The sequence below is a fragment of the Sinohyriopsis cumingii genome, chromosome 3 (genome assembly GCF_028554795.1).
Source record: "Sinohyriopsis cumingii isolate HCF-2022 chromosome 3, ASM2855479v2, whole genome shotgun sequence".
In the NCBI taxonomy this organism is placed as follows: Eukaryota; Metazoa; Mollusca; class Bivalvia; order Unionida; family Unionidae; genus Sinohyriopsis; species Sinohyriopsis cumingii.
Genome location: NC_142963.1, coordinates 89,580,463 through 89,607,658, shown reverse-complemented (window position 1 = coordinate 89,607,658; position 27,196 = coordinate 89,580,463). Strand labels below are relative to the sequence as shown.

Genomic DNA, 27,196 nt, shown 5'->3' with positions numbered 1-27,196 from the left:
CAACATTTAACCTTGAACAATGCCAGCACAATGTATTGGAGCATTAATAATTATCCAAATTCTGTTAATAGTAGAAAAGTGTTTTCTTATGTTCAGAAGTAGTATTAATTGCAATAATTGGTGCATTGTAACTGCACATGTACTGGATAGGTTGGTGTATAGTAGCTGCACATGTATTGAATAGGTTATACTGCATTTATTTTTAGTCTGTGAAAACTACAGAATAATGCAAACTTTCCACGAGCAAACATATTTTGCATATACTTTGAGACAAAACTGCATTTAAAAGAAAAATAATTATTTTGTGGTTTAGATTTGGATTCTAAGTAATGTGAATTCACCATACTGATGCTTTAGTCAGCTGACCAGTGCAAGAAAAACTGTCCAGTGACATGATCCTAGAGATTGTTGGAAGGCCTGCTTTGTTATGTCTTTGAAAACTTAGACAACTGACCATGTTTTACTTTAATTACATAGAAACATTTACGTGTATTTGGGAAGGTCAGTTTAGTTGTCAATTATCTGCAAAATTTGTATGTGCCAGATTGACCAAATTCACAAACAAATTCATGATGCTTGGATATTTACAATTTACATAATGTATTAAGCCCTATTGATACTGTGAATATAACCTGCTTTTTGTTCATTTTCATGCCTTTAAAAAATGTTTGTTATTCTTGCATAAAAATGTTGCAGATCAAAATCAACCAGGGCTGCAAAACCCCAAAAAGTGTATTGTATTTGCTCATGTAACACTTGTACAACTGTGCAGCATACACCCAGATTTGCTGCCACATTATCCACCAGTACATCAGGGTCTGTACTATTTGTTCTTATAATATTGAGTAAACAGTAATGTGTTAGAACTGTTCTGGATCTGAACTCTTTCTGATTGGATGATCATTATTATGTTTGTGCAATTTTTCATGAGTATGCATATGCATGCATATACTATCAGATTGCTCTCATCTTAACATTGGCATGCTTAGAAAAATAGTGTCAGAATTCAGTCCATTTTGCTAAGGAATATTATAAGCTTAGCAGACATACTTTGTTATTGGTGTGTCTTTAGCTCTACACTTTTCATGAATGGACATCATAGCCAGGCTGCATCCACCAGGTTGCAGTGCTATACACTGAGTAATTTTATAACATTATTATTAGGGTGTATGATCACCCATTTAGGGTTGATGGTTTCCTCTAGGTTCTGTTTTTTCTGCCTCAGAGACCACACTTGGCCAGTATATGAGCAGTCAAGAACACGTTATACAAGTTCTTTGAATAAACAGGTTTTTTTGTGCAGTAAAGTATATCTCAAATGATAAGTACAGGCCTCATTATCTTACAACTTGACATAACTCAGAATTTTAGTCAGAAATGTTCTGACCAATCAGATGGTGGCATTTATACATTTTGAGTCTGGAGTAACAGACACTATAGCTGTACTTGAAATGTGGAGTAATAATTTATGAAGGAGGTGTCCATGTAGCCAGCATAATAAATTCTTTATTAAGTGATGTGTGTGGGGGTATTCATGCAAAGATATCTTTAGTAAATATGGTACACTACAATACAGTACATTTTGTAATCACATGCATCAAGTTATATGACTGTTACTTTATTATTAAACTACTGCAACAAATTTTTTGTAGGATGGTTGTATGATGAAACGAAGAACTACGATGCCACATTCTACATGGCTGGTGCCTTTATTTCACTTTCGGGCTTTCTACTTTGCTCAGTTCCAGCCTTCAAGCAACTTCTTCAGTCCTGCCGTATCCAAAAATCTTGCTTTGCAAGACCTGCAACTGATGATCCCATTAGTGGATATATGATGAATCCCAGCAATGGAAACTTCATGAATCCCAGTAATGGAAACTTGGAGAATCCCAGTAGTGGAAACTTGATGAATCCCAGCAATGGAAACTTAATGAATGGCAAGTATACCACTACAGAAGGTCAGACAAAACAGACAAAAGAGTCTAATAGTCATGGGGACATCATTCATCTTGAATCAGTTGTCTAATTCTGGATTTTTGATGGACTAGAAATACTGCTTTTTTTCTTTATGAGAAAGCTTTCGAGTCGGTCATAGACTTGCTGTACTCAAGTAGTTCTGCAGTTGAAATGCACATGCATGTAATTGTAGATAACTTTGTTTTGCACATATTTGGTACAGATCTGTTCAGCACAAACATGGATCATGATTGACCAATTATGATTAAATTGATCACAAATCAGTTTCTGTTTGATTTGTAAAGCTGTGAGGTTTCTTTATGAGCCACATTTACTTTGAAACATTTATCAACTAATAAAACGAAGAAATTTTGTATACTTAAAATTTGAAATACTGGTTACTAATACATATGTAACTTTTCTTGGGAGATATTTTGTCAAACAATATTATATTTAAGCCACATTTTTCATGCACATCATGTTGGAAAATTGTTACCCTTGTCTGAATGAGAAAAATGTGACTTTTCAGAACATTGAAAATTGAGGACTAAATTAATGCAAACCACTGATATACCATGTACTTCTGATGCCAGTAAGGACCTTGATGTTTGTGTTCATCTCTGAAGCATAGGCAAAACAAAGGTATCACTTTTCCACTGGTGTTGCTGTTGACTTGTGTGTCAATGTTTAGCTCTGTTTCTCAGTCATGGATACAATCATGAAACTTGATGGGTTTATTCATTGTGGATGGTACTGATCATGTAAGCTAATGGAGGTTGCAGTGACTCATTTTCATGCTGCTGTCATTACATAAAGGTTTTGAAGTTAGTTCATTATTTTCTGATGCCACATATAGTCCTGAAATGTGATGTGTGCATTTATCTTGAGGGATATTAATAACGATGGGCAGAAAAATAAGGTAGACAACTGATGTGTCTGTCCCTCTGATGTTCTATTGTTTTCAAAAGTAGTGGACTATGCCATGTGGGACATAGCATTCTTTGAAATTCTTAATTGTTGTAAGCTATATATGAGTTTTGTTTGTCTGGTGTTTTTTTGGTTGCATATCTGTTTGTTCAGTGATTTTTATTTCTGTTTCATTACTTGAATTTGTTGATTATAAGCCATGATATGAAGTGAAAGGCTGATTTATTTGTTTACATATGTTGTGAAAATAAATGTGTAGATGCAGCTGAAACAGTATAAACCTTAATAGGGGATTGAAAATAACTGTGTGGCTGTCTTGAAAACCACATTGCTGCTCCTTCTGAATGGATAGTCATGTCAACATGGGGTTTTCACTTAAAGACTTTGTTTGATGTATAGTTGGTCCTAATGAAAATATTGCTGATCTGATTTCCAATATGGCCACCACATTGGCCTTCTTGAAATCTTGTTACCACTACTATTCCTGAATGATATGTAATATTGCTTTGGGATTTTCACTAGAACTTCTTATGTTCATTTTGCCACAATTATAGCCATCTTGAAATTTTTTTTATCACCATTTCTCCTGAATGAATTACCATATCAGCATGGGGTTTTCACTGAAAAACTTCTTACGATGTCTAGTTGGTTATAAATGAAAATGGTGCTCATCTTCTTCTAATACGAATGCCACAAGGGCCATCTTGAAAATCTTATTGCTCTGTCTACATGGCTGGTCTCCAACAAAAGACTTCTTTTGATGCTTTGTTGGGTTTCAATGAAAATGATGCCATGTTAACATTCAATAATAATAATAATAATAATAATGCTTTATTTATAGAGGGTGACTCATTAGTCAAGGACTATTCTCCCTTGCGGCCCTCTTAAGGAGAGTATAACAATGCACATTATATGAAGATAGCATAATTAGTGTTTATTTTAACATGTTTAGTATTAAAATAATTCCATTATCTATTAGAAACACATACATGCTCATGATATCTTTTCTTAAATACTCTAATATTTTCAGCAGATTTTACATGTAGTGGAAGCTTATTCCACAGAACTGTACCAGAGTATTGAAAACTCTTTTTAAATTGCTCTGTTCTTGGTTTTGGTACTAGAAGGTTTCCATGTGATATTGATCTCAACTGGTATTGTGTTGAAAAAGGTCTGAATAAGTCCTGAAGATACTCTGTAGACATTTATATAAAAGAACTGCCTTGTGAAAATCTATCCTGTCATATACTATGAACCATTTGAGTTCTGTAAATAATGCTTTTGAGGGATGATCAACAGATGCATCTAAAATTACATGTGCTGCTCATTTCTGAAGTTTATAAATCCTGTCAAGCTCAGATTTAGCACAGTTTCCCCATACATTAGAACAATAGTCCATTGTTGGAAGAATATATGACTTGTAGTATAGATTGCGAGTTTCCATAGGTAAATATTGATTCTGCTGAGAACGGCAATTTTGGATAACAGCGTTTTACAAAGCTTATCAATATGGTCATTCCATAATAAATTATTATCTACAGACACACCTACAAGCCTTTCATGTTTGACATTTTCTAATGGATGATTATTTATTGCAAGAGATAGTTTTGGGTTCCCTGACTTGTGTAGCTTTTGTGATGTCCCTATAATCATACACTCTATTTTACCTTCATTAATTACCATTCTATTTTGTTGTGCCCAGTTTTGGACTCTAATAAGGTCTGAGTTTAATCTCATTTGGATAGCTTCAGTATCAGAACTAGATGTATACAAGGTTGCATCATCTGCAAACAAATCTGTATTTATAGATTCATTATTTAATGGTAGATCATTGATATAGATAAGGAAGAGGATAGGGCCCATAACTGAGCCTTGAGCGAATCCTGAATGATATGTCCACCACAGCAGATAATTTTGCAGTTCTTATTATTATCTTAGAATATCAAAGATAGTTCCAATAATCCACATTTAAAAGAAACAATATGGTATTGTCTTGAATTTGTGGATATTCCTTTCAGATAGTAGAACACCAGTCCCTTCGAGGAACTTTTTTTAGTAAGACCAGGCATGCGTATGGTTGAGCCCTATATCTATCATGCATCCATCAACAATTGCTATTTTGAATCCATTCCCAAAATCTACTGAATTTGAACTGAACTTGGCAGACAGGATTATAGCATTAAGGACTTCCAGGCTTGTGCAAATGCCAATCCATGATCAAATATGGCCACCATTATGATAAAGAGAAAAACTTTGAAATGACTTTTAAAAAATTCACGCAGGATAATTTAACTAAATTTGACCTAAAACATCCTGTCACAGAGAGTTTTCAGGTTTCTGGAAGTGATGATGATCCATCAATCAACACTGCTCCGGTGGCCTAGTGGTTAGAGCGTCCTCCTCAGATGCAGGAGGTCATGGGTTCAATCCCCGGCCAAGTCATACCAAAGACTTACTAAAATGGCACTTACAGCTGCCTCGCTTGGCGCTCAGCATTAAGAGGTTAGTGTTAGGACTGGTCGGCCCGGTGTCAGGATAATGTGACTTTGTGGGACATCATGCTACATGTCTGCGGCATGATGTCCCAGTGCTAGACATCACTATGAACTGCCACATTGCAGACATCGTAGCGATATGACTGAAAACTTGTTAAAGCTACGTTAAAAATCCAAATCACAACACATCACATCACACCATCAATCAACCATGGTCAACACTACTACAAAAATGAGGGTCCTTTCAACACCTTTTCAAAAACTGCTATACAGAATTTGGTGAAATTTGTTGGCATCCTGGCATGAGGGACTTTTAGGTTTATACAAACAATATCAAATGCCATAATATATGACCAGTTTTACTGAAGTTAGAAAAAAAACTTAAAATACTTCCTCTTAAAAACCACTAAGCAGAATTTGATTGAATTCAACATAAAGCAAAAAGGTATTTTCATGTTTTTATTGAAGATGATCTATAAAGCAAAATGGTATTTTCATGTTTTTATTGAAGATAATCTGCCATCAGCTATGGCCACCATTATTAAAAAAAGGAAGAACTTTTTAATGACCTCTCAGAACCCACAAAACAGAATTTGACTAAATTTGACAACGCAGATACTGGCATGAAGGGCTTTTAATTTTGTACATACAATGCCAGTATGTCTTCAGATGTCACTGTTATTACTAAAGGTAGAGCATCCTTACACATCTTCTTAAAAACCGTTGAACAGAATTTGAGCCACTGGTTATTAATTTGTTTTAATTTTTTTTTACTCAAGAACACCTCAGCATAATTTCACCAACCTTGACAAAATGTGTTATGACAGAAAGACCTTTCAATATATGACGAATGATTTTGATGTGCCTTCAGATATAGATAGTAATATAAAAAACAAGTGGATGCTTGAAGCAGTCATTTTCATTGCATATACATTGAGCAGCAATGGAAGAAATTTCTACAGTAAGCATTCAACTAAGCATAAGACTCTGATTTTATCTTGCCACCTGCTCCTGCATTTGGCTATTAGACAGAAGTCAGCGATTTGAGCTATCTATTAGGCTCACTTAAGCTGCTTGTTGACTGATGGTGCTCTTCTTCTGTTGAACATGATTAAGTTTTTGTTCTGTTCTGTAAATAAGATATACTGGTATTTATTCCAACTATACATGATACAAATCTCTAGGAAATAGCTTAGAGGTGCCTTTTGATACTTGGAATTTTCGACATTAAATATTTTTAGCTCTGTTGGTCAGAGGCCAGAGGAGCTTGTGGATGGTCTTTCATTTATTGTCCATTGTCTGTCATCTGTTCATTGCCATAAGTTTGTTATCACTGTTCCCCTAAACTACTTGTAGGATTGCCAAGAAACTTTACACATGTATTTCTCCCATTGTCTAGTTGGTCTTAAGTAAATATGGTGCTGCTTAGACATTCAGTATGGATGACACAGTGGCCATCTTGAAAATTTTGTTATCAGTATTTGCGAACTGTTGTTGCAACATGGGGTTTTCATTAAAAGACTTCTTGATGTCAAATTGGTCCAAAATGACAATGGTGTCTATCTGACATCCATTATTGCTGCCATGGCAGCCATCTTGAAAAACTTGTTACTGCTACTTATTTTGAATAGAAAGTCATAGTGACATGTTTTTTTTACATAAGTATTCTTATGATGTCTAGTTGTCCATAAATGAAACTGGTGCCAATCTGGTTAGCATGCAGGACTTGTGACTGAAAGGATGCAAGTTTGAATCCTGCAATTGAATTAGCCTGGGTTGGCTGCCATGGTGTATCTATGGGCAAGGCACTGTACTCCAGTTACCTTGACACTAAATAATTACTGGTGTTGCTGTGCTGTAAAACACCAAACCACACAAAACCTAAATTACTTGTATAGCCTATTCATAAGTCTGCACAGGTGGATCAGAATATTTATCAGAAAATTTGAACATTTCAGAGTTTGCAATATTTTTTCATACTTTAGTATCATTTATTTTCGTTGGACTCAATTTCATGGTTTTCTATTTTAAAAAAAGGCATTTTCATTGGTACTTGAATTTGTGGTATTTCCTGTCAAAGTTTGCATATTAGGTATTGAATTTCACGGTTGAACCTCTACAGATACCCAAAATAAAGAATACAAAATAATAAAACAATTCCGATGCAAATGGCAGTCACTTTAATGTTTAAAACAGTACTATCACCTATATGAGCACAAATCAAAGAGCTGGCAGGTTCAATACTTACACTGTGTTTTCAACCCAATCAATAACATCAGTCAAAGCTGATGCAGCCAACAACACTAAAACAATACTTCCATCTCTACAAGCACAAATAAAACACCTGTTAAGATTCATCACTTTCACTATGTTTTCGTTTGAGTGCTCATCATCAAAGGAACCCAATGCAGCCAACAACACTAGGCCAGTCAGTTATTAAAGTACATATGAATGATCTCTTACTTAAACCACTTTCCATCAAGTTGCATCATCAATATTTGATGTGTTTAGAGCCCACCAAATCACTCCATTCTTTGTGCCTGCCTCTTGTACAGACCGACTTCAACCACTAGACTTGACAGTAAATAAAGAGTACAAGAAGAATTAATGCCACACTTCCATGAGTGGTATGCTAAACAGGTTATGGACGCCATTATGGAAAAAGTAGATGTTACTGGTGACGACCAGTGCACAGTATTAGTAAACCTTGCAACCTCATTAATAAAGCCAATTCACGCTAAATGGATAATTGCAGCTCAGGCAACAGTGAGTGAAGTCTGTGAGATGTGAGCTTTAATACTCTGCTGTAATTAGTGTATGTACATAGTGTCTCATTAATAATAATAATAGTGTTTCAAGAAATAGTTCTAGTATTTTACAGGATTATTGTTCTTTTATTTTGAAATTGCATTGATAAAATGAAATGTGCTTTTAAAAGGGTTTAAATGTTTCAAAAACAGTTGTACTCGAATGAAAAATCGATTTGAATAAGTATTAAATTTAATTTTCATATACTGTTATTTTGTATTATTGTTTCTTTCATTTTGAGTATTACTATTGTTTGAATGCTTATGCTTTTTCTCTATTTTCTCTCTATCCTTACTTACCTCACATCGATTTAAGGCAGTGAATGTAAATTTACAGCTACCAGATACCTTATCCAGCGTGTGCATTAAAACAATATAAAATGATTTATAATTCTTCTTTCAAAAGGTTAAAATAAAAAATAAAATAAACACATGTAAAAGCTAATATTTAATTACCAAATTACAGTATTAACCTTGATTTATCAAATACTAGTAGCAGTGTTAATCTCTAGGAATGAAGCACTAAGAAAATGGGGGGTGTCATCATCCTATGTGGCTAATTTTTCGTTGGGGATTTAAATTCATGGTTTGGGGCAACAATGAAATCCATGAAAATTAGTCCCACACGAAAATTCATGATACTAGAGTATATTGCTTATTTCTTCATGGGCTAATTATTTGTTTGATCTTATCACATGGAGTTGTTTATGTGTTGTTAATTGATCTTGAAGATGACTTGGAAGGCAACAATACCCAGTTTTAAATTGATGTAAAACTTGATTGTGTTAATAATATATAATCCATTCCCATTATATTGGATATGTATCATTGTGTGTCAGATCCTTTAACTGAAGGAAAATTCATTTCCTAAATATACCATAGTCTTGTATGTATTTTGTCAGATACATGTAATGTAACTTGCCATGGCCTTTCAGCAGGGGCATAACTGCAGATTTATTGCTGCTTGTGATCTGCTCATGTTTACGTTATGTTAATATTGCACTGAAAATAAAGGACATAATCAGTTTTATTAAGGCAAGTTATTTCAGTAGTATATTTTGTGCAATGAACTTTACATATTGTGATTCAGTGTTTTATAAGACTGTTATACTAACTTTATTTCCTGAATAATAAACTTGTGTGAGGCACAAGATACAGTGATGTGTTTGGGAGATAGTCCATGGCATGGTGCACAGTGGATTGTTAGCTGTCTATGGTTTATTCTTTTTGACAGCAAACTTTCAGTGATTTCTCCTTATAATGATGTTCAAGAGAGCAGTCGGTTGAGGTCATCTTAGAATGGATACACTGCAAATAGTGTTACTATTACACAATGTAATCAGATCATTGATATTGTCTTAGACTGGATTACACTGCAAATGGTGTCATGATTATAAAATATAACTAGATCATTGAGGTCTTGGACTGGAATATGGTGCAAATAGTGCTACTATTATAAAATATAATTAGATCATTGAGGTTGTCTTAGACTGGAATACACTACAAATAGTGTCACTATTATAAAATATCAGATCATTGAAGTTGTCTTAGACTAAAATACACTACAAATAGTGTCATGATTATAAAATATAATCAGATCATTGATGTTTTCTTAGATGGAATACACTACTACTGTTGTCACAATTATAAAATATAATCAGATCATTGATGTTGTCTTAGACTGAAATGCACTACAAATAGTGTCATGATGATAAAATATAATCAGATCATTGAGGTCTTAGACCGAAATACACTACAAATAGTGTTATGGTTATAAAAATATAATCAGATCATTCATGTTTTCTTAGATGGAATACACTACAAATAGTGTCACTGTTATAAAATATAATCAGATCATTGATGTCTAGACAGAAATACACTACAAATAGTGTCATGATTATAAAATATAATCAGATCATTGATGTTTTCTTAGACTTGAATACATTACAAATAGTATTACTATTATAAAGTATAACTGGATCATTGAAGTTGTCTTATACCGAAATACTCTACAAACAGTGTCACTGTTATAAAATACAATCGGATTGTTGAGGTTGTCTTAAACTGGAATACACTACAAATAGTATTAATAATATAATCAGTTTATTGAGGTTGTCTTTTACTGGAATAAACTGCAAATATTACTCTTCTAAAATATAATCATATCATTGACCATACCTGCCATAGACTTACTTATAGGCCAAATCCAACAGCAAACAGCATTGCTCCAGATCTGCTAGTGCATAATGTGCTGGCAGATCATGGTTGATACAGTTTATTACTAATGGGTCGAGTAGTTAAAAGAGACCCAGATAGGGCAGCACATTATGTGACACAGGATCTGGATCTGTTGTTTGCTATTGAATCTGACCTGCATGCAAGTATATATATCGTACTTCTGATTTAATACTAATAATATAGATTTGAGTATGCCAGGACATTATGTGACAGCAGATCTTGGTCTGGTCTGTGTGTGTGCATGCATGTGTGTATGTTTTATGCACAGAAAAATGAAACAGCTGAAGTGTCTGTCTCTCCTATGTGCCAAAATCAGTAAATGAGTTTACTTTCATACACAACTGACTTGAACTTTAATTTCTTAATTTGAGCCCCTCAAAAGCAGTTTTAGTCACAATTGTTAATGTTTTATTTAAATGTTCTATTGATAGGACCCAGTTTCATAAATATTGCAATTTTAGTACATACGGAAATAAATTTCTTACTCTGCTTAATTATTTTGTGATGTTTGGAACAGTTTCCTCAAGTTACCAATGTAAAAAAATAGTCAATTCGATAACACCTCTTCTATTTATGAATTAACAACGAGTGTTATGGATATTTGAAAATATTATTTTGTCTAAACAGTATTTATAGAAATTAACAGCCATCACATATCATTCATTGAAAATTGCATGCATAGCGGCCCTTTTAGAATTATTTTGGTTTTTTTATAATTATTATTATTTATCTTTTTGATGGAATTTTTGACAATGTTTTATTAAATAACTTTACTAGAAAAAAAATTATATTATTTTAACCAGATTTGGTACACATCTTTATAACAATGAAACCTCAAAAGTTTTTGAATTCCAGCCATCTCAGTCATCATTTAGAGGATTGTGGCCTCTAATTGCCAATTACCCTAATTGTCTGTCATCCTATTGTTTGTTTATGCAGTTAACTTTTAAAAGGATTGTTGGACTTGAGCCAAATTTGTCACACAGCTCTTCAAATTTGTCACAAAAATTTTGTTTCCAGCATTCCATGACATCATTCACTGTGCCTCAGATTACCCATCCTTATGACATTGGTCTCTGTAACAAAAGCTTTTCCAAGAATTGTTGGATTTCAAACAAATTGGGCATGTGATTTTATAGTGATGAAACAGTTTAATATCCATTTTCAGTAGTTATATTTATAAAGACCTAACCACATATCATTTAGGAGAGTTAGGCCCTTGAATGCTCATTTCTTAGTTTAAGGCTGTTGAACAAATTGTATGGAGATGGTGCCCATTGCAATTCCTCCATTAGCGATAGTTTTCATGAAAGACTTGTTGATCCTTCTTTTGAACAAAGTTGATACTTAGTTTATGTAAATTTGAACCTAGAAATCATGTTTTTCTAGATTTCTTCATACAAAGTCTTTCCATCATCCTGTCTGTCAGCTCTTTCATTTTTCAGATGTACTGCATGTGATAGTTTTTGTTACATATAATTTTTGTAGTGTGTTTATAGTTTGGTATCTACATTCAGAGTATTTTTGTTTAACATGTTTTTTTGTTGTCCTTTGTACAGATGTTTATTTTTTAAATTTTTGTGGTCTATTACTTAAAATACTTGTATTTGTTCAGAATTGTTGGTATAAAGAATTGAAATTAAACATTTCTGTTACATGTTTATTTGACGTTGGATATATATTTGGGTGACCATAGCACAGCACCGCTTTGAAAGACAGTTGATTTTTGTAAAACCAAAAAAGGTGAAAAGAAAAGGAAACAAAAGAATTATCAGCCATATGGGAATAGTTTTGCAGTGCTCAAATTTAAGTTTTATCTTTGTTTATTTAAGTTACAGCTGAAAAGAACTTTATTTGAAAAGGAAAAACTCTAGCTTACTTATATAGGAACACAGCACAGAGTTACACCCCTTAAAACATACACCAAAGGTTATGAAGTTGAGTGTACATCAAGTTGAATATGTTTCTTTATTCTTCTATTTTGCTTCCTTACTATGTATCTAGGTAGCCATTTCATTGGCACAGCATAAAACTAAGATAAAAATTATTGTAAAAACTCATTGTCAGCATTGTTTCACTATACATGAAAATGATCAACATGGAACAAATATTAGATCAGATGAATCAATGGACAACTTAGTAAGTTTGTATGTTTTTCCATATGATGCTTACTTCGCATGAACCATTTTTTATAATCCTTAAAGAAAATTGTAAGCACAGTTTGTTTTGCACATTTTTGGTAAATTGAAATTGTCTTTCATTATTATAATCATTAAATTTGATAAGTACTTCTAGGAGCTCACTTATAATTTTCTTTCTTTTATCAAACCTGCTTTAAATAAAATTACTGACATTAATTGAATTAATAATGGGGGTTATCAACGGACAAGAAAGTTATTGCGTTATCTACCAACAATAAGCATGACTTTTAGATTGATCACGGTAATACTCTCAGTTTGGACCAACAGGTTTCCTGATTCCTGAAATCAAACATGCCCCTCAACACAGCTTTCACCTTTGGATAATGACTCACAATTTGAATAGGATTAAAGGATTTTGAACTGCAAAAATTATTTCAGTATAGAGGGGTGTACTTGAATAATCATTGTTTAGACAACTGGTATAAAAAAAAGTATATAAACAAAGGACAAAAATAGCTGGGACTGGATAGTAGTTTCATAGAAATGAAGGTTAAACTTGTATATTACCATTGATCATTCCATAATTATATAAGGGATTGTTTTAAATCTGTTTACACGTTTAGAATTGTAACATGTCTTGTACAGTACTATCCTCTGGATTTGTATTGTGTCAAGTTTTGCTAGTTTAAAGTTATGTAAATGTGTAAGACTCTAGTATGTTTTAATATGGTTCATATTGTAAAGTGTTTTAATATTATGTTCAGATTTGTTATGCAGTTTTACAAACTTTTAATTTTCATGATTTGTTAATTACCAAAGTGTATATATGTACTTAAAAATATATGCTGAATTTACTAGTCCCATGAAATGTGCACACATATATGATGCTTGTAAGAGTTTACTGATACATGATTAACACAAATTTTAGATCTGTTGCTCATAGACGAGAAGAGCTTATGGGATGGTGTGTTGTCCATTGCCTGCTGCCTGTCATTCATTTATTAACACAAGTTATCGCTACTCCTAATGTTTTTTTGAAGATTGGCATGATACATTACACACAGGCATTCATCCAATAGTCTAATTAATCCTAGAAGAAAATGGTGCTGCTTACAAAATCCAATATACCACCACAGTAGCCATTTTGAAAATCTTGATATTGCTACTCTTCCTAAATGGATGGTATATCACTATGGGGCTTTCACTGAAAGACTTATGATGTATAGTTGATCCTAAATGACAGTGGTACTGATCTGAGTTCATTATGACCACCACAGTAGCCATATTGAAAATATTGTCATCTCTGTTTCTTCCAAATGGAATGCTATAATCCAGCTGGGGTTTTCTCCAGTAGATGTCTTATGACACTTGGTTGGTTCTAAATGCAAATGGTGCCAGTCATACATAAAAATACATCTGCAATGACTCTTGTGAATATCTTCTTGTCATGACTCCTCTTCAAGGGATATCATTATGACATGACATTTTCACCCAAAAAAAATCCTATAATTGATGTCTGTTTTGTCCTATATTAAAATGGTGTCAAACTGAAATCCAGTATGTGCATCACAGCGGCTAATTTGAATTTTTATTGCCAAAGACTATCAGTGATGGTTTCAACACTCTCGAGTTTGAGGAAGAAATGGTTTTATTTTAAATTTCAGAGAATTCCTTTTGCCCATTTGAGCATCAATCCCGTAGAGTGACTTGTGTTTTTTTTATCTAAGTGTTGACCATATTTGTCTAATTTTATGATCATTCTGGTTTTAAATGCAGTGTTTTCAGTCTGTCTCTTGGTTTTTGAATTAACAAATGGGATAATGTTTTGTTCTTATTTTGTATACTCAATTGTATCAACTTAACACGTCTTGATTTTATTTACAGCTAACCTGGCCATAAGACCTAGTGAGATTATGGTATGCTGGTGTATCCATCAACCATCTGTCAACATGTGCTTGTTACTAATATGGAGGCATGATTTTGCTCTGATTTTTTATCAGACTTGTAATATAGGTTTATATCATCATTATCTTGGATGAGTTCGAATATGACTGAGATATTTGTTTATTAATAAGATGATTTTGCATCTGATTGGCTGAACTTGTTTTTCTGATCAGATTTGGATCAAACTTATAGTTGTATCATCAAGTCACAGACAAGTTCAGTAAGGTCATTTCTGTGCCAGATAACTTGTTGAAAGGCATATATGTAGTTCAGGGTTGATTAGTAACTTGCATTTTTGGCAGCCTTTTTAGTTGACTTGAATATGAGGGAAAGAAGAAACCTCTTGACTTAGTGGTCAAGGGATAAAATGTGGTGAAGATCACATTGACAGTTGCATTGTACACCAGTTAAATGGGTGCTATGTCTTTTAGTACTTCATTATCGATCAGTCGGGGGTTATCTTTAAAAAGTTACAGTGATCACTTGGTGGGAGGATAATGTACCTTTATGGTACTGTTTTTGATACAATTGATGGAAATTGTCTTAAAGGATGATTTGATATAGTATCAACCTATTAGATCAGTATTTTAAGATTGCTTCTATACAGCATGGTTCATGGACCAAAAACTACAAGCAGTTACTTTTCATGATGTTTTTTTTTTTTCTTTTGTATTCATAAAGAACATTAATAAAACAAATACTTCTCAGGAAAGTAAAATTTAGACCTATCCTTTCCTTTGATTATCTTTGTTCATTTAGTAACTTGACCTTGATAAGATTTTCCAGGGGAAGGGTTGTTTAACAGTAGATAATTTAATCACATAAATAGATGCATACTGTAATAATTGTTCAGCATTAGAATGTATTTGAGTTTTTTATGTTGGATTCAGTAGACTCCTATAGTCCAGTATTAAATACAAATTTTTGGGCTAATCAAGTAACAACAAATTTGTCTCCCCTGTCATTTGTTACTTAAGAAAACTTGTCTTTCATGCATCCAAAAATTAATGATGACAAGAATTCTAGACAAATCCCAGTTGTACTAGCAGTTAATATTGATATATGATTTTGTAGTTTAGTCTGTGTTTTGCTAATGTAAATGTTACTTTTTCACAATGGCATTTGAACGAATATTCGAATGTTTTACAAATAATAAAATCTTGATCTTTACCATGCACATATTATTATACACCTTTATTTTGTAATACTGGTGGAAACATTGTGTTGAATGTAATTATATTTGGAGTAGTTTCAATCAAAAATCAGTGTTGCTTGCCATTTGATTTTACTTCTCACACATTTTTAAACAGAATTTTTTGTGATATAAACAATGCAATTGTTTTGTTCCTCTTTGGATCAGCATATGACATAATAAAACAGGAGTAACAATTTTTTAATGGTTTTATGATTGTTATTTCATTTCTTGGCCTTGGAGATCCAACTTAGCTCATTAACCCCTGGAGGGTTTTGTCATTTTTGCCTGAAATGCGAGTAGGAAACACATTTTGGGGGCTGTTTCTGAATACATCTTAATACATCGACTTCCAAGAGATTTCCCGTTAACCTAATGCCTAGTTGTGTTAGAAACATCATTTTTCATTGGCTATTTCGCTCACGTATGAGCAGAAGGGTACAAGTTTTTTATGTTTTTTTATGCTTAACAAACCCATCATTTTCGTATCGACACTATTTATTCCAATTGCCCATCTTATCCTACTTTTTGCAAAGGTTCACCTGTCTGTGTGCAGTTGAGACCAGTCTGCCTTAGATCTGAGGCCAAAAAATCTAAAATCCAGACACAAAATCGGATTCCGACCGCGAACGAATTTTGGATGGAAAAAAATCAGCATTCTGAATATTATTTTTCAGATTATTCGTCAGATCAACCAGAGTTCACCTCTGCAAGTCTGGAGTTATTCTGTCAAGATCGAATCTGGATTCAGGAAACTAAGTTTTCCAAGGCTTGATTGTCGATAATCTCCCAAACTCTTCCATATTATATTTAAAACAAGTATTTAAATTAAGATATTATATATATATGATGACTGAAATAAGGAATCAGTGCAAGTGGTTGATGGTAGGGTCTTTAACACCTTGTAGCAAATCCTGTGTAAATGAATTCTGCAGACAGCATTTGCAAAACGTAAGACGAAGGAGTCTTTGTCCAAAACCGTGCTTACAATGTGTTGTTGGAGTTAGAGGGAAAACGCAGTTTTGTGTGCAGCGTGGTGGTAAAAAATATAGATAACTAAAGTGGTATTATGATATAAAAAAAACAACTTGATGTTGTCAAGGACTCTGATCTTGATAAAGTTACAAGAAACCCTGAAGACTATGTAGCAAGGTTCTGTACAGTACTAATTTAAACAAATTGTTATTTAGACAAATAATATTAAATATAATGGAGCAAAAAGAATTTGTCAGAGAACCTATCATCAAGAATTATGAAGCATCTCGTGATGGTGTAATCAGACACTGTCAGCTGAAGAAAACAGTCGGTTTTGTCAATAATACTGGTTATCTCATGTTCACGGCCGAAAAGGGGAAAAATTATCTCTGTCATAACTTTATACTCGAATGTTTGTTTGGGGTGATCAAAGACGGTCTTGTGATGATCATATTGACACGGATTAAAAAAATAATTCTTTAAATAACATACAAGCTATCACACAGAATGAGAATTCTACACATAGGAATTCTGGAAAATGCAGAAATTTTTCAAGGAAGGCAGTTAAATCTCAGTATTGAGACCGGTGAAGAAATAATATTTCAATCAGTGTATGCAGCTGGCAGGTATTTTGTTCACTCGCAAGGGGTACAACGTGTTGCAGATAAAATACAAAAATCAGCGTTTTCACACAAGTATGAACAATGGCTTTCATTTTGTTATGTCCCGTTTGTGTTAGATACAGACAACATCCCTGATCAAAACAATGGAGATAACTCTGCCGCTGATATGTAATGTGGTTGATAGAGTTAGTGCTGTTCCCTTAACATTGTACTTGATAAAATCAATGGAGTTTAGCCCCCAGGAGTCCATCCCAGGAGTTACACTCGGGAAGTCATGAATTCCTAAAGTCACAAAATCTAACAGTTGAAAAAAAAAATCTGTACTACTGTAATGTTAATTCGACAAATGCGCAAGTAAATAACTACAGTCTGTCAAGCCTATGTTACACCAGAAAGTACAAACCATAGTATCTACTTGAAGCACTGACAGTTGTCTCCATTGTTTTCTATCAAGGACTGTAGGTGTAATCGTTTCTTTAAGATAAATGGAGTTTTTTGTTTTTAAGAAACAATATTCTCGTTTTACTGAATCCGTCCGTTTTCCTGGTTCATCTGTATTTTTTCTGTAATTATATTTAAGAAAACATAAAAATACAAACAGCAAATAAGTCACGCCCATCGCGTGAGCTACTGTTGGATTTCTGAGTATCAGTTTAGCTTATATACTATAGGACCCGTTTTATTATTGGGAGTCCTTTCCTGATTGCTCGAAACTCAATAGACAAACACACCTTCCCACCATGTCAGCTTGTGGTAGGTACACTTTTGCACTCTTCTGGGGTTGATTTCGGGGGAGGGTGTGCAAAAATCTATTGAACGTAGAGAATGGCTCCCATGTATGTTGTGCTGTCCGTAGATATGATTTATGTATTGTGCCGACCTTCATTAATTGTATATACTATTTGTATTGTGCCGTCCTTGTATATGCTACATGTACTGTGCCGTCCTTAAAATTAAGGTTTACTGTAAATATATCTTCCAGAGCCTGCTAGACTGTCATATAGCAATCATGGGGTTCATAGGAGATTGTGCCGTCCTTGTATATGCTACATGTGCTGTGCCGTCCTTAAAATTAAGGTTTACTGTAAATATATCTTCCTGAGCCTGCTAGACTGTCATATAGCAATCATGGAGTTCATAGGAGATTGTGCCGTCCTTGTATATACTACATGTACTGTGCCGTCCTTAGAATTAAGGTTTACTGTAAATATATCTTCCTGAGCCTGCTAGACTATGACAGTCTAGAGTTTCATCGGAGATTGTGTCGTCCTTAATTAAAATTGTATATACTACATGTACTGTACTGTGTACTGTGCAGTTGAGACCAGTCTGCCTTAGATCTGAGGCCAAAAAATATAGATAACTAAAGTGGTATTATGATATAAAAAACACACCCTCCTGAGCCTGCTAGACCGTTGTTTGATAATCTACAGCCTCACACGGGAAGTTGTGCTTAGAATGAAGATTCAGGTACTGCGCCGTCCTCTAATAAACACGCCCTCCTGAGCCTGCTAGTCTGTTGTTTGACAATCAAGGGGTTCACATGGGAGTTTGTGTTTCGTACCCGTTGAGCCTGCTAGAATGTTTTATGGCAATCTTGGGTTTCTTGGGAGATTGTGCCGTCCTTAGTGTAAAAAAAAAACCACTCTCCTGGACTTGCTAGAATGTCATATGGCAATCTAGAAGTTCACATAATATTGTGAATTATTTTTCTTTTAAACATATATTTAGTATATAATGAATTACGAAAATATCAAAGATATTATTTCTGCTATTAAAAAATAAAAAAGACGGCATAACTATATCTGATGAACTAAATCCTGAAAAAATTATTTCTGATTTTGAAACATTACAAGAACGTAATGAGGAGGGGGGATACATGCTACGATCAGAATACCGGTTCATAAAAAAAATTCAAACGGAGATGTTTCAATCGCTGGCCACAGTAAAAGAAAATGAAGTGAGGGAATTCGTCTCTCTCACTTGCATTAGAAAAAATTAGATCAGAACTGTTCCGTGAATATGAGGCAAAAAAGACAATCAATACTCGCATAAGACAATTAAGAAAAATTATGTCAGAAACTGTTAATGGTAACGAAAATGAAAGTCAAACTCATTCGTGGAAATGAAAGTGAAAGTGTATCAGATTTTAGTCGATTTGTCAGTTAAAAAAATATCCACCCCTTGACAGAGTCAAGGATAAAATCGGGGGATAAAAATCAAGGACGGGGATTATTTGTTTTACTGTTTTAATGTGTATCACGCGTCAGTGGCATTTTTAAAGTATATACTTGTTCCCTTGCTAAAATCAAGGAAGACAAAACTCTACGTTTAAAAATCCTCGAAAATCGTAGGTTTTAAGATTGAAAATGCTCGAAAATCGTAGATTTTTACGATTTCACATAAATTCAGACTCAGCGTTACATTTAGTAGGTCAAGCAAGTTGCCGGACTAGTCAGTTAATCTGAAATTTATTCTTGATAATAGCGGATTATGACATCGTAGATAGAACGGGTTAACTGGTTCTTGCACAATCAGATATCCGGGTGGGACTTGCGGGGCAAAAGTATACAAGATATATTGTTGCTGTGCTTGATTTGATATTTCTGTGTTTGTCTGATAGCTTCCATCAATTACGTCACACACAAGATTGACCGCGATCATTGAGGTTATATTTACAATTCCCGGAGAAATATGACGGCCTTGTCCGTATGAGTAATTATTATACTTGAGAACAGTTGGTGGTGGGGATATTTTTCTGCACTCGGCGAGTAGCTTAGGAAAAAACTCGTCAATGATCATTGACTGATTTTTTTAACCTGTCTGGGTTATACCCGGGAAGTTTAAAATTCGGTAGATCTGCCTCTGTTGTCGAATATTTATCAAGGAAAGATTTTTTTGCTCACTTGATGCACTAAAAACTAAATCTATAAATCTGAAGTTATAGTAATCAAGATCATCAGTGATCTGATTTAATATTTCAATTTGTTTAATGATTTCCGTGCGTGAACTTGCTATATCAAAAAGATATTCAGTGAAACTTTGCTGTAGTTTTCTTTCGTTGTATTATATGTTCTTGATTAATTATTTCAAAATATTCAGTAATTTTATCTAGGCGAATAGTTGTAGATTTAGTTTCTCCTTCAGCAAGTCGTTCAAGAGTAAAATACCAAAATATATGGTCCTTATTCGTAAAGATAAATTTACTACCACCAAACAATGCATTTTTAGGGGCCCCGAGTGGTCTAAAGCGCTCTCCGTTACGGATCACTGCCATCTCACCTCTGTCTGCGTAGGTTCGAGTCTCGGATTCGGCCAATGTGGGTATGTGAGAAAGCTTGCCGGTAGCTTCTCGAGGGTCGGTGGTTCTTTCCGGGGATTTCCTGGGTTTTTCCTCTACCATTAATACTGGCCGCCATGTATAGCCTATCTTATGCTGAAAAATGGCGTTAAACCCTACAACAACAACAACAATGCATTTTTTGGGGCCCCGAGTGGCCGAGTGGTCTAAAGCGCTCACCGTTCCGGATCACTGCCATCTGACCTCTGTCTGCGTAGGTTCGAGTCCAAGGCTCGGCTAGCGTGGATGTGGGAAAGCCTGCCAGTAGCTTCTCGTGGGTCAGTGGTTCTTCCGTGGGTTTTCCAGGGTTCTTCCTCTACCAGTTATACTGGCCGCCATGCATAGCCTATCTTGTGCTGATAAATGGCGTTAAACCCTAGAAAAACAATAACAACAACAATGCATTTTTTACGGAAGAGCAAGTAAATGATCTTTGTTGGATGGGTTAATTTCCCTGTACGAGCGTTTGTCCGAAGTAAAATCAGCTCGGGTTTGTTCAGATATTGGCGGTGGTGCCTCCGGGGCAATTTCAGGCCATCCTAGCACTGATCGATGACTGATAGATATTCACGACGTAATCCGGTGAATTTATCTCTATCACGGTCGACAGTGTTGGTTCATGGACTGGTATAGCTATCTTGGATTCTTTCCCCGTGATATTTTTTATTTTACGTTGAAATTTATCATTGATCTGTTCGATTTGATAACTCCCCGTGGATATTCCAACAACTACCCAGTCAGGTGTTCCATCTGTTTTATTTTTATTTGCAAATACCAACGAATTATTTGACTGCAGTCCGCCGAATCATCTTGATAGGATATTGGGCCAACTGTAGTATATTCACAACTTCACAATTCAGTAGTATGTTTTCTTCTGGCTCTTGTTGTCCGTTTATTCGCAAAGATACTTCAGTAACTCCAAGTCGGTCAAACATCATATGGGAGTGAGTTTGTGAGTTTACTCGATTATAATTCTAAAAAGCAACAAATATATATCTCGACGCAGAAACACCTTGCTGAGAAACTATATGCCATGTAAACTGCCCGTTGATGTTAGATTGAACACTATCTGTGGTTACTTTTAACCATGACAGCAATGATTTACCACCTGTGTCCATGAAAGACAATAGTCGCTGTTCTTCGGCGATCATTGAAGTCATTACCGGCATCCACAGCGAAAGTTTTGTCAGTGTTACTTTACCACCATCACCTGCGGATCTCCAGATAGCGTCGTCGTCGGTAGCATTTCTTACAAGGGTAACTGTGTGTTTGGCCCCAAAGATAACTTTTCTGACACCTCTGCAGGACCCAAATATGTAAGACAAAAGAATCGCGCATGAAACTCTTCTACGGGTTCCACTCATCATTGCTTTACGCGTTGCAAATCCCAAGTTCAAATCTGTATTAGCGCCGTGAACTATCGGCCACACATTGGCGTCAGCGTTTTCGGCGAAGTTTCTTGGCCGTCTTATAGTATACGGTACGTCACTGGGAGTGTCGGTAATGTCCTTCGTGAACATCATTGTTGGACCGGCTGATCTTGTGTAATCGTCAGAGTATCTTGCTAAGCCTATTATTGTTGTGGCAACGTCGACGTCTTTTTAAATTGTCTCGATGTTTCTTCCATCAATCGCGTATGTAGCGCTGTCAAACAACGTCATGATACGGTTATTAACAAAACCCATGTTAACGCCGGCCGAGTATTCAGTATCGTCTACTTTTATAATTTCGCCTGCTACTTCAATAAAAACCTCAGCGGGTAAAACGTATCTACTTGTATCATGAACCTGTAGATCAATTAACCCCCAAGAGTCCCTCCTGGGAGTTACACTCGGGCGGTGATGTATTCCTAAAGTCACAAAATCTAACAGTTGAAAAAAAAAAAAACAATTTGTAATACTGTAATGTTAATTTGACAAATGCGCAAGTAAATAACTACGGTCTGTCGAGCCTGTGTTACAATAGAAAGTACAAACCATAGAAAGTACAAACCATAGTATCTACTTGAAGCGCTGACAGTTGTCTCCATTGTTTTCTATCGAGGACTGTCAGTACAGGTAGGTGTAATAGTTTTTTTTTTAAGATAAATGGATTTTTTTTAAAGAAACAATATTCTCGTTTTACTGAATCCGTCCGTTTTCCTGGTTCATCTGTACTTTTTCTGCGATTATATTTAAGAAAACATAAAAATACAAACAGCAAATAAGTCACGCTCATCGCATGAGCTACTGTTGGATTTCTGAGTATCAGTTTAGCTTATATACTGTAGGACCCGTTTTATTATTGGGAGTCCTCTCCTGATTGCTCGAAACTCAATAGACAAACACACCTTCCCACCATGTCACCACGTGGTGGGTACACTTTTGCACTCTCCCGGGGTTGATTTCGGGGGAGGGTGTGCAAAAATCTATTGAACGTAGAGAATGGCTCCCATGTATGTTGTGCTGTCCTTAGATACAATTTATGTATTGTGCCGACCTTAATTAATTGTATATACTGTATGTACTGTGCCGTCCTTGTATATGCTACATGTACTGTGCCGTCCTTAAAATTAAGGTTTACTGTAAATATATCTTCCTGAGCCTGCTAGACTGTCATATAGCAATCATGGGGTTCATAGGAGATTGTGCCGTCCTTGTATATACTACATGTACTGTGCCGTCCTTAGAATTAAGGTTTACTGTAAATATATCTTCCTGAGCCTGCTAGACTATGACAGTCTAGAGTTTCATCGGAGATTGTGTCGTCCTTAATTAAAATTGTATATACTACATGTACTGTGCCGTCCTCTACAAAACACGCCCTCCTGAGCCTGCTAGACCGTTGTTTGATAATCTACAGCCTCACACGGGAGGTTGTGCTTAGAATGAAGATTTATGTACTGTGCCGTCCTCTACTTAACACGCCCTCATGAGTATGCTAGACTATTGTTTGACAATCTAGGAGTTCACATGGGAGTTTGTGTTTCGTACCCGTTGAGCCTGCTAGAATGTCATATGGCAATCTAGGGTTTCTTGGGAGATTGTGCCGTCCTTAATGTAAAAAAAGACACTCTTCTGGACTTGCTTGAATGTCATATGGCAATCTAGAAGTTCACATAATAATGTGAATTATTTTTCTTTTAAACATATATTTAGTATATAATTAATTACGAAAATATCAATGATATTATTTCTGCTATTAAAAAATAAAAAAGACAGCATAACTATATCTGATGAACTAAAGCCTGAAAAAGATTATTTCTGATTTTGAAACATTACAAGAACGTAAGGAGGAGGGGGGATATACGCTTCCATCAGAATACCGGTTCGTAAAAAAAAATTCAAACGGCGATGTTTCAATCGCTGGCCAGTGTAAAAGAAAATGAAGTGAGGGAATTCCTCTCTCTCTCTCTCTCTCTCTCTCACATTAGAAAAAATTAGATCAGAACTGTCTCGTGAATATGAGGCAAAAAAGACAATACTGGCATAAGACAATTAAGAAAATTATGTCAGAAACTGTGAATGGTAGTGAAAATGAAAGTTAAACTCATTCGTGGAAATGAAAGTGAAAGTGTATCAGATTTTAGTCGATTTGTCAGTTAAAAAAATATCCACCCCTTGACAGAGTCAAGGATAAAATCGGGGGATAAAAATCAAGGACGGGGATTATTTGTTTTTACTGTTTTAATGTTTATCACGCGTCAGTGGCATTTTTAATGTATATACTTGTTCCCTTGCTAAAATCAAGGGAGGCAACACTCTACGATTAAAAATCCTCGAAAATCGTAGGTTTTTAAGATTGAAAATCCTCGAAAATTGCCGGACTGGTCAGTTAGTCTGAAATTTATTCTTGATAATAGCGGATTACGACATCTTAGGTAGACCTGGTTAACTGGTTCTTGCACAATCAGATATCCGGGTGGGACTTGCGGGGTAAAAGTATACAAGATATATTGTTGCTGTGCTTGATTTGATATTTCTGTGTTTGTCTGATAGCTTCCATCAATTACGTCACACACAAGATTGACCGCGATCATTGAGGTTATATTTACAATTCCCGGAGAAATATGACGGCCTTGTCCGTATGAGTAATTATTATACTTGAGAACAGTTGGTGGTGGGGATATTTTTCTGCACTCGGCGAGTAGCTTAGGAAAAAACTCGTCAATGATCATTGACTGATTTTTTTAACCTGTCTGGGTTATACCCGGGAAGTTTAAAATTCGGTAGATCTGCCTCTGTTGTCGAATATTTATCAAGGAAAGATTTTTTTGCTCACTTGATGCACTAAAAACTAAATCTATAAATCTGAAGTTATAGTAATCAAGATCATCAGTGATCTGATTTAATATTTCAATTTGTTTAATGATTTCCGTGCGTGAACTTGCTATATCAAAAAGATATTCAGTGAAACTTTGCTGTAGTTTTCTTTCGTTGTATTATGTTCTTGATTAATGATTTCAAAATATTCAGTCATTTCATCTAGGCGAATAGTTGTAGATTTAGTTTCTCCTCCAGCGAGTCGTTCAAGAGTAAAATACCAAAATATATGGTCCTTATTCGTAAAGATAAATTTACTACCACCAAACAATGCAATTTTTTATAGCAAGAGCAAGTAGATGGTCTTTGTATGATGGGTTAATTTCCCAGTACGAGCGTTTGTCCGAAGTATAATCAGGTCGGGTTGGTTCAGATATTGGCGGTGGTGCCTCCGGGGCAATTTCAGGCCATCCTAGCACTGATCTGATCGATGACTGATAGATATTCACGGCGTAATCCGGTGAACTTATCTCCATCGCGGTAGACAGTATTGATTCATGGACTAGTATAGCTATCTTGGATTCTTTCCCCGTGATATTTTTTATTTTACGTTGAACGTTATCATTGATCTGTTCGATTTGATAACTCCCCGTGGATATTCCAACAACTACCCAGTCAGGTGTTCCATCTGGTTTATTTTTATTTGCAAATACCAACTGCAGTCCGCCGAATGATCTTGACCGGATATTGGGCCAACTGTAGTATATTCACAACTGCGCAAGAGCGATTGCTTTTACTGGAATCGCGGTTGGAAAATTAATACTGAATTCAGGGTTGGTTGAGCTTACTGATATCGTGATTTTCAGCGGACTTGTTTTGCGACTATCTGCTGAAGTAGTTCTGTCATTATTTAAATTTACATTTTCCAAATGGAGGTTTTCTAAATCAAGTACTTCATTGTATGTCTTAACCATTATATCAAATTCAGAATCTGATATCGTCGTATCGTCAAGGCTTGATGATATCAGCGACGATAATTTAGAAAACGCTGTTGTTGCCGTGTGTAATCGCACAGCATAATCATGCAATTTCGTACTCGTGCACGTGGATATTTTTTTCGTGATAATATTGAAAACCTCAGCGATGGTTGCCGATGATGAAACACATATTGTCACAGCTTCAGCTGCTGTCACTGGTGTTAGCACTGATAATACTACGCCAGTGCCAGCAACAAGTGTAGATACCGAGTATACAACAACATCAATGAGTACTGCACATCTTCGGTATATTTTTTACTTTCGTTCTATATTTGTCAAAGATGGTTTTCAATGTTATTTACCAATCACGTACTTGATCATATCTAAATTTTTGAACGTCCATTATACTTTAAACAGTAACCAATTGAGGCGTTTCATCAACAAATTCCAGACACCACCATTAAGATGTTGCGGTTAATTTCTTATCAGCTGCTTCCAGTATAAATATCTCTTCGTCGTTGCTATTTAACACAACAGACACAACCCCGGAAAACTTATCGGTTGAATGCCGCCAGGGATATGTGGTGTATATACTAAATTTTGCAGCGCTGAACACAAACAGCCTGTACACACCAGTGACTTCCGCGGTATGTTTGATAGTATTATTCTGCTGTGACCATGTTGAGAATCCCGTATACTATACTGGTGATCTGTTTGTGAGGAAGTTTAATCAGATTAATTTTGTTAACGATATCAGGAATTCCACTTACGACATCTTCTAATGTTTTTTAATCGTTTCAATGCTCGTCGTGACATCAGAGAGTTTCACTTCAGTGGTCAACGAGGTGCCAAAGAAATCGTGTGCGATTTCATTAAGTTTTCTAAAGTTTCTACGAAGATTTGTAAACGTACTTACGTGAACATCATACTCGGCCCACAAAGTGGATAATTTACCATCGACGGTACTGTAGTTAACGTCTACATATTTTTTTTTTGTTGCGGGATCTTCGTCGGATGTTGGATCTCTTAGCACTACTATTTTATTTCCGTTTATGCTGAGTTCACCTGTCATTGTGTCGCCGGTATTCTTCAAACGATTAGCAAAGCTTCTCGCAATTTCATCTCTGATGGTTATAAACAATATATTTGAGTCTCTGATTCTACCGCCGTCAGTAAACATAGGGATGATATCGTGGTAGCACCAAGAACTCTACGAATTATATCATTCCATTTGATATTGCTTGTTTTCAAAACGCCGTATTTATCCTGAAAAACAACAACCTCATCTCGGTCAACCCCAGAGAGGTTCATGATATCAGCGAGTTCGTCTTTAGTCGCGT

General features: G+C 35.2%; 1 protein-coding gene across 3 annotated transcripts in view; it reads left to right on the top strand.

Annotated features, from left to right (window-relative positions):
- The window catches only part of LOC149803267 (monocarboxylate transporter 9-like), a 121,107-nt gene that overhangs the window by 74,710 nt on the left and 19,201 nt on the right, over nucleotides 1–27,196 (top strand). Inside the window, exon 3 of one of the 3 annotated variants that reach the window (XM_089952917.1) lies at nucleotides 1,653–15,900. The exons of the other annotated variants lie outside the window; for them this stretch is intronic. Coding sequence (XP_089809043.1) covers nucleotides 1,653–2,026 — 374 coding nt within the window. The 3' untranslated portion in view covers nucleotides 2,027–15,900. Of the gene's footprint in view, nucleotides 1–1,652; nucleotides 15,901–27,196 lie in introns of those variants that run through there. 3 annotated transcript variants of the gene reach the window in all.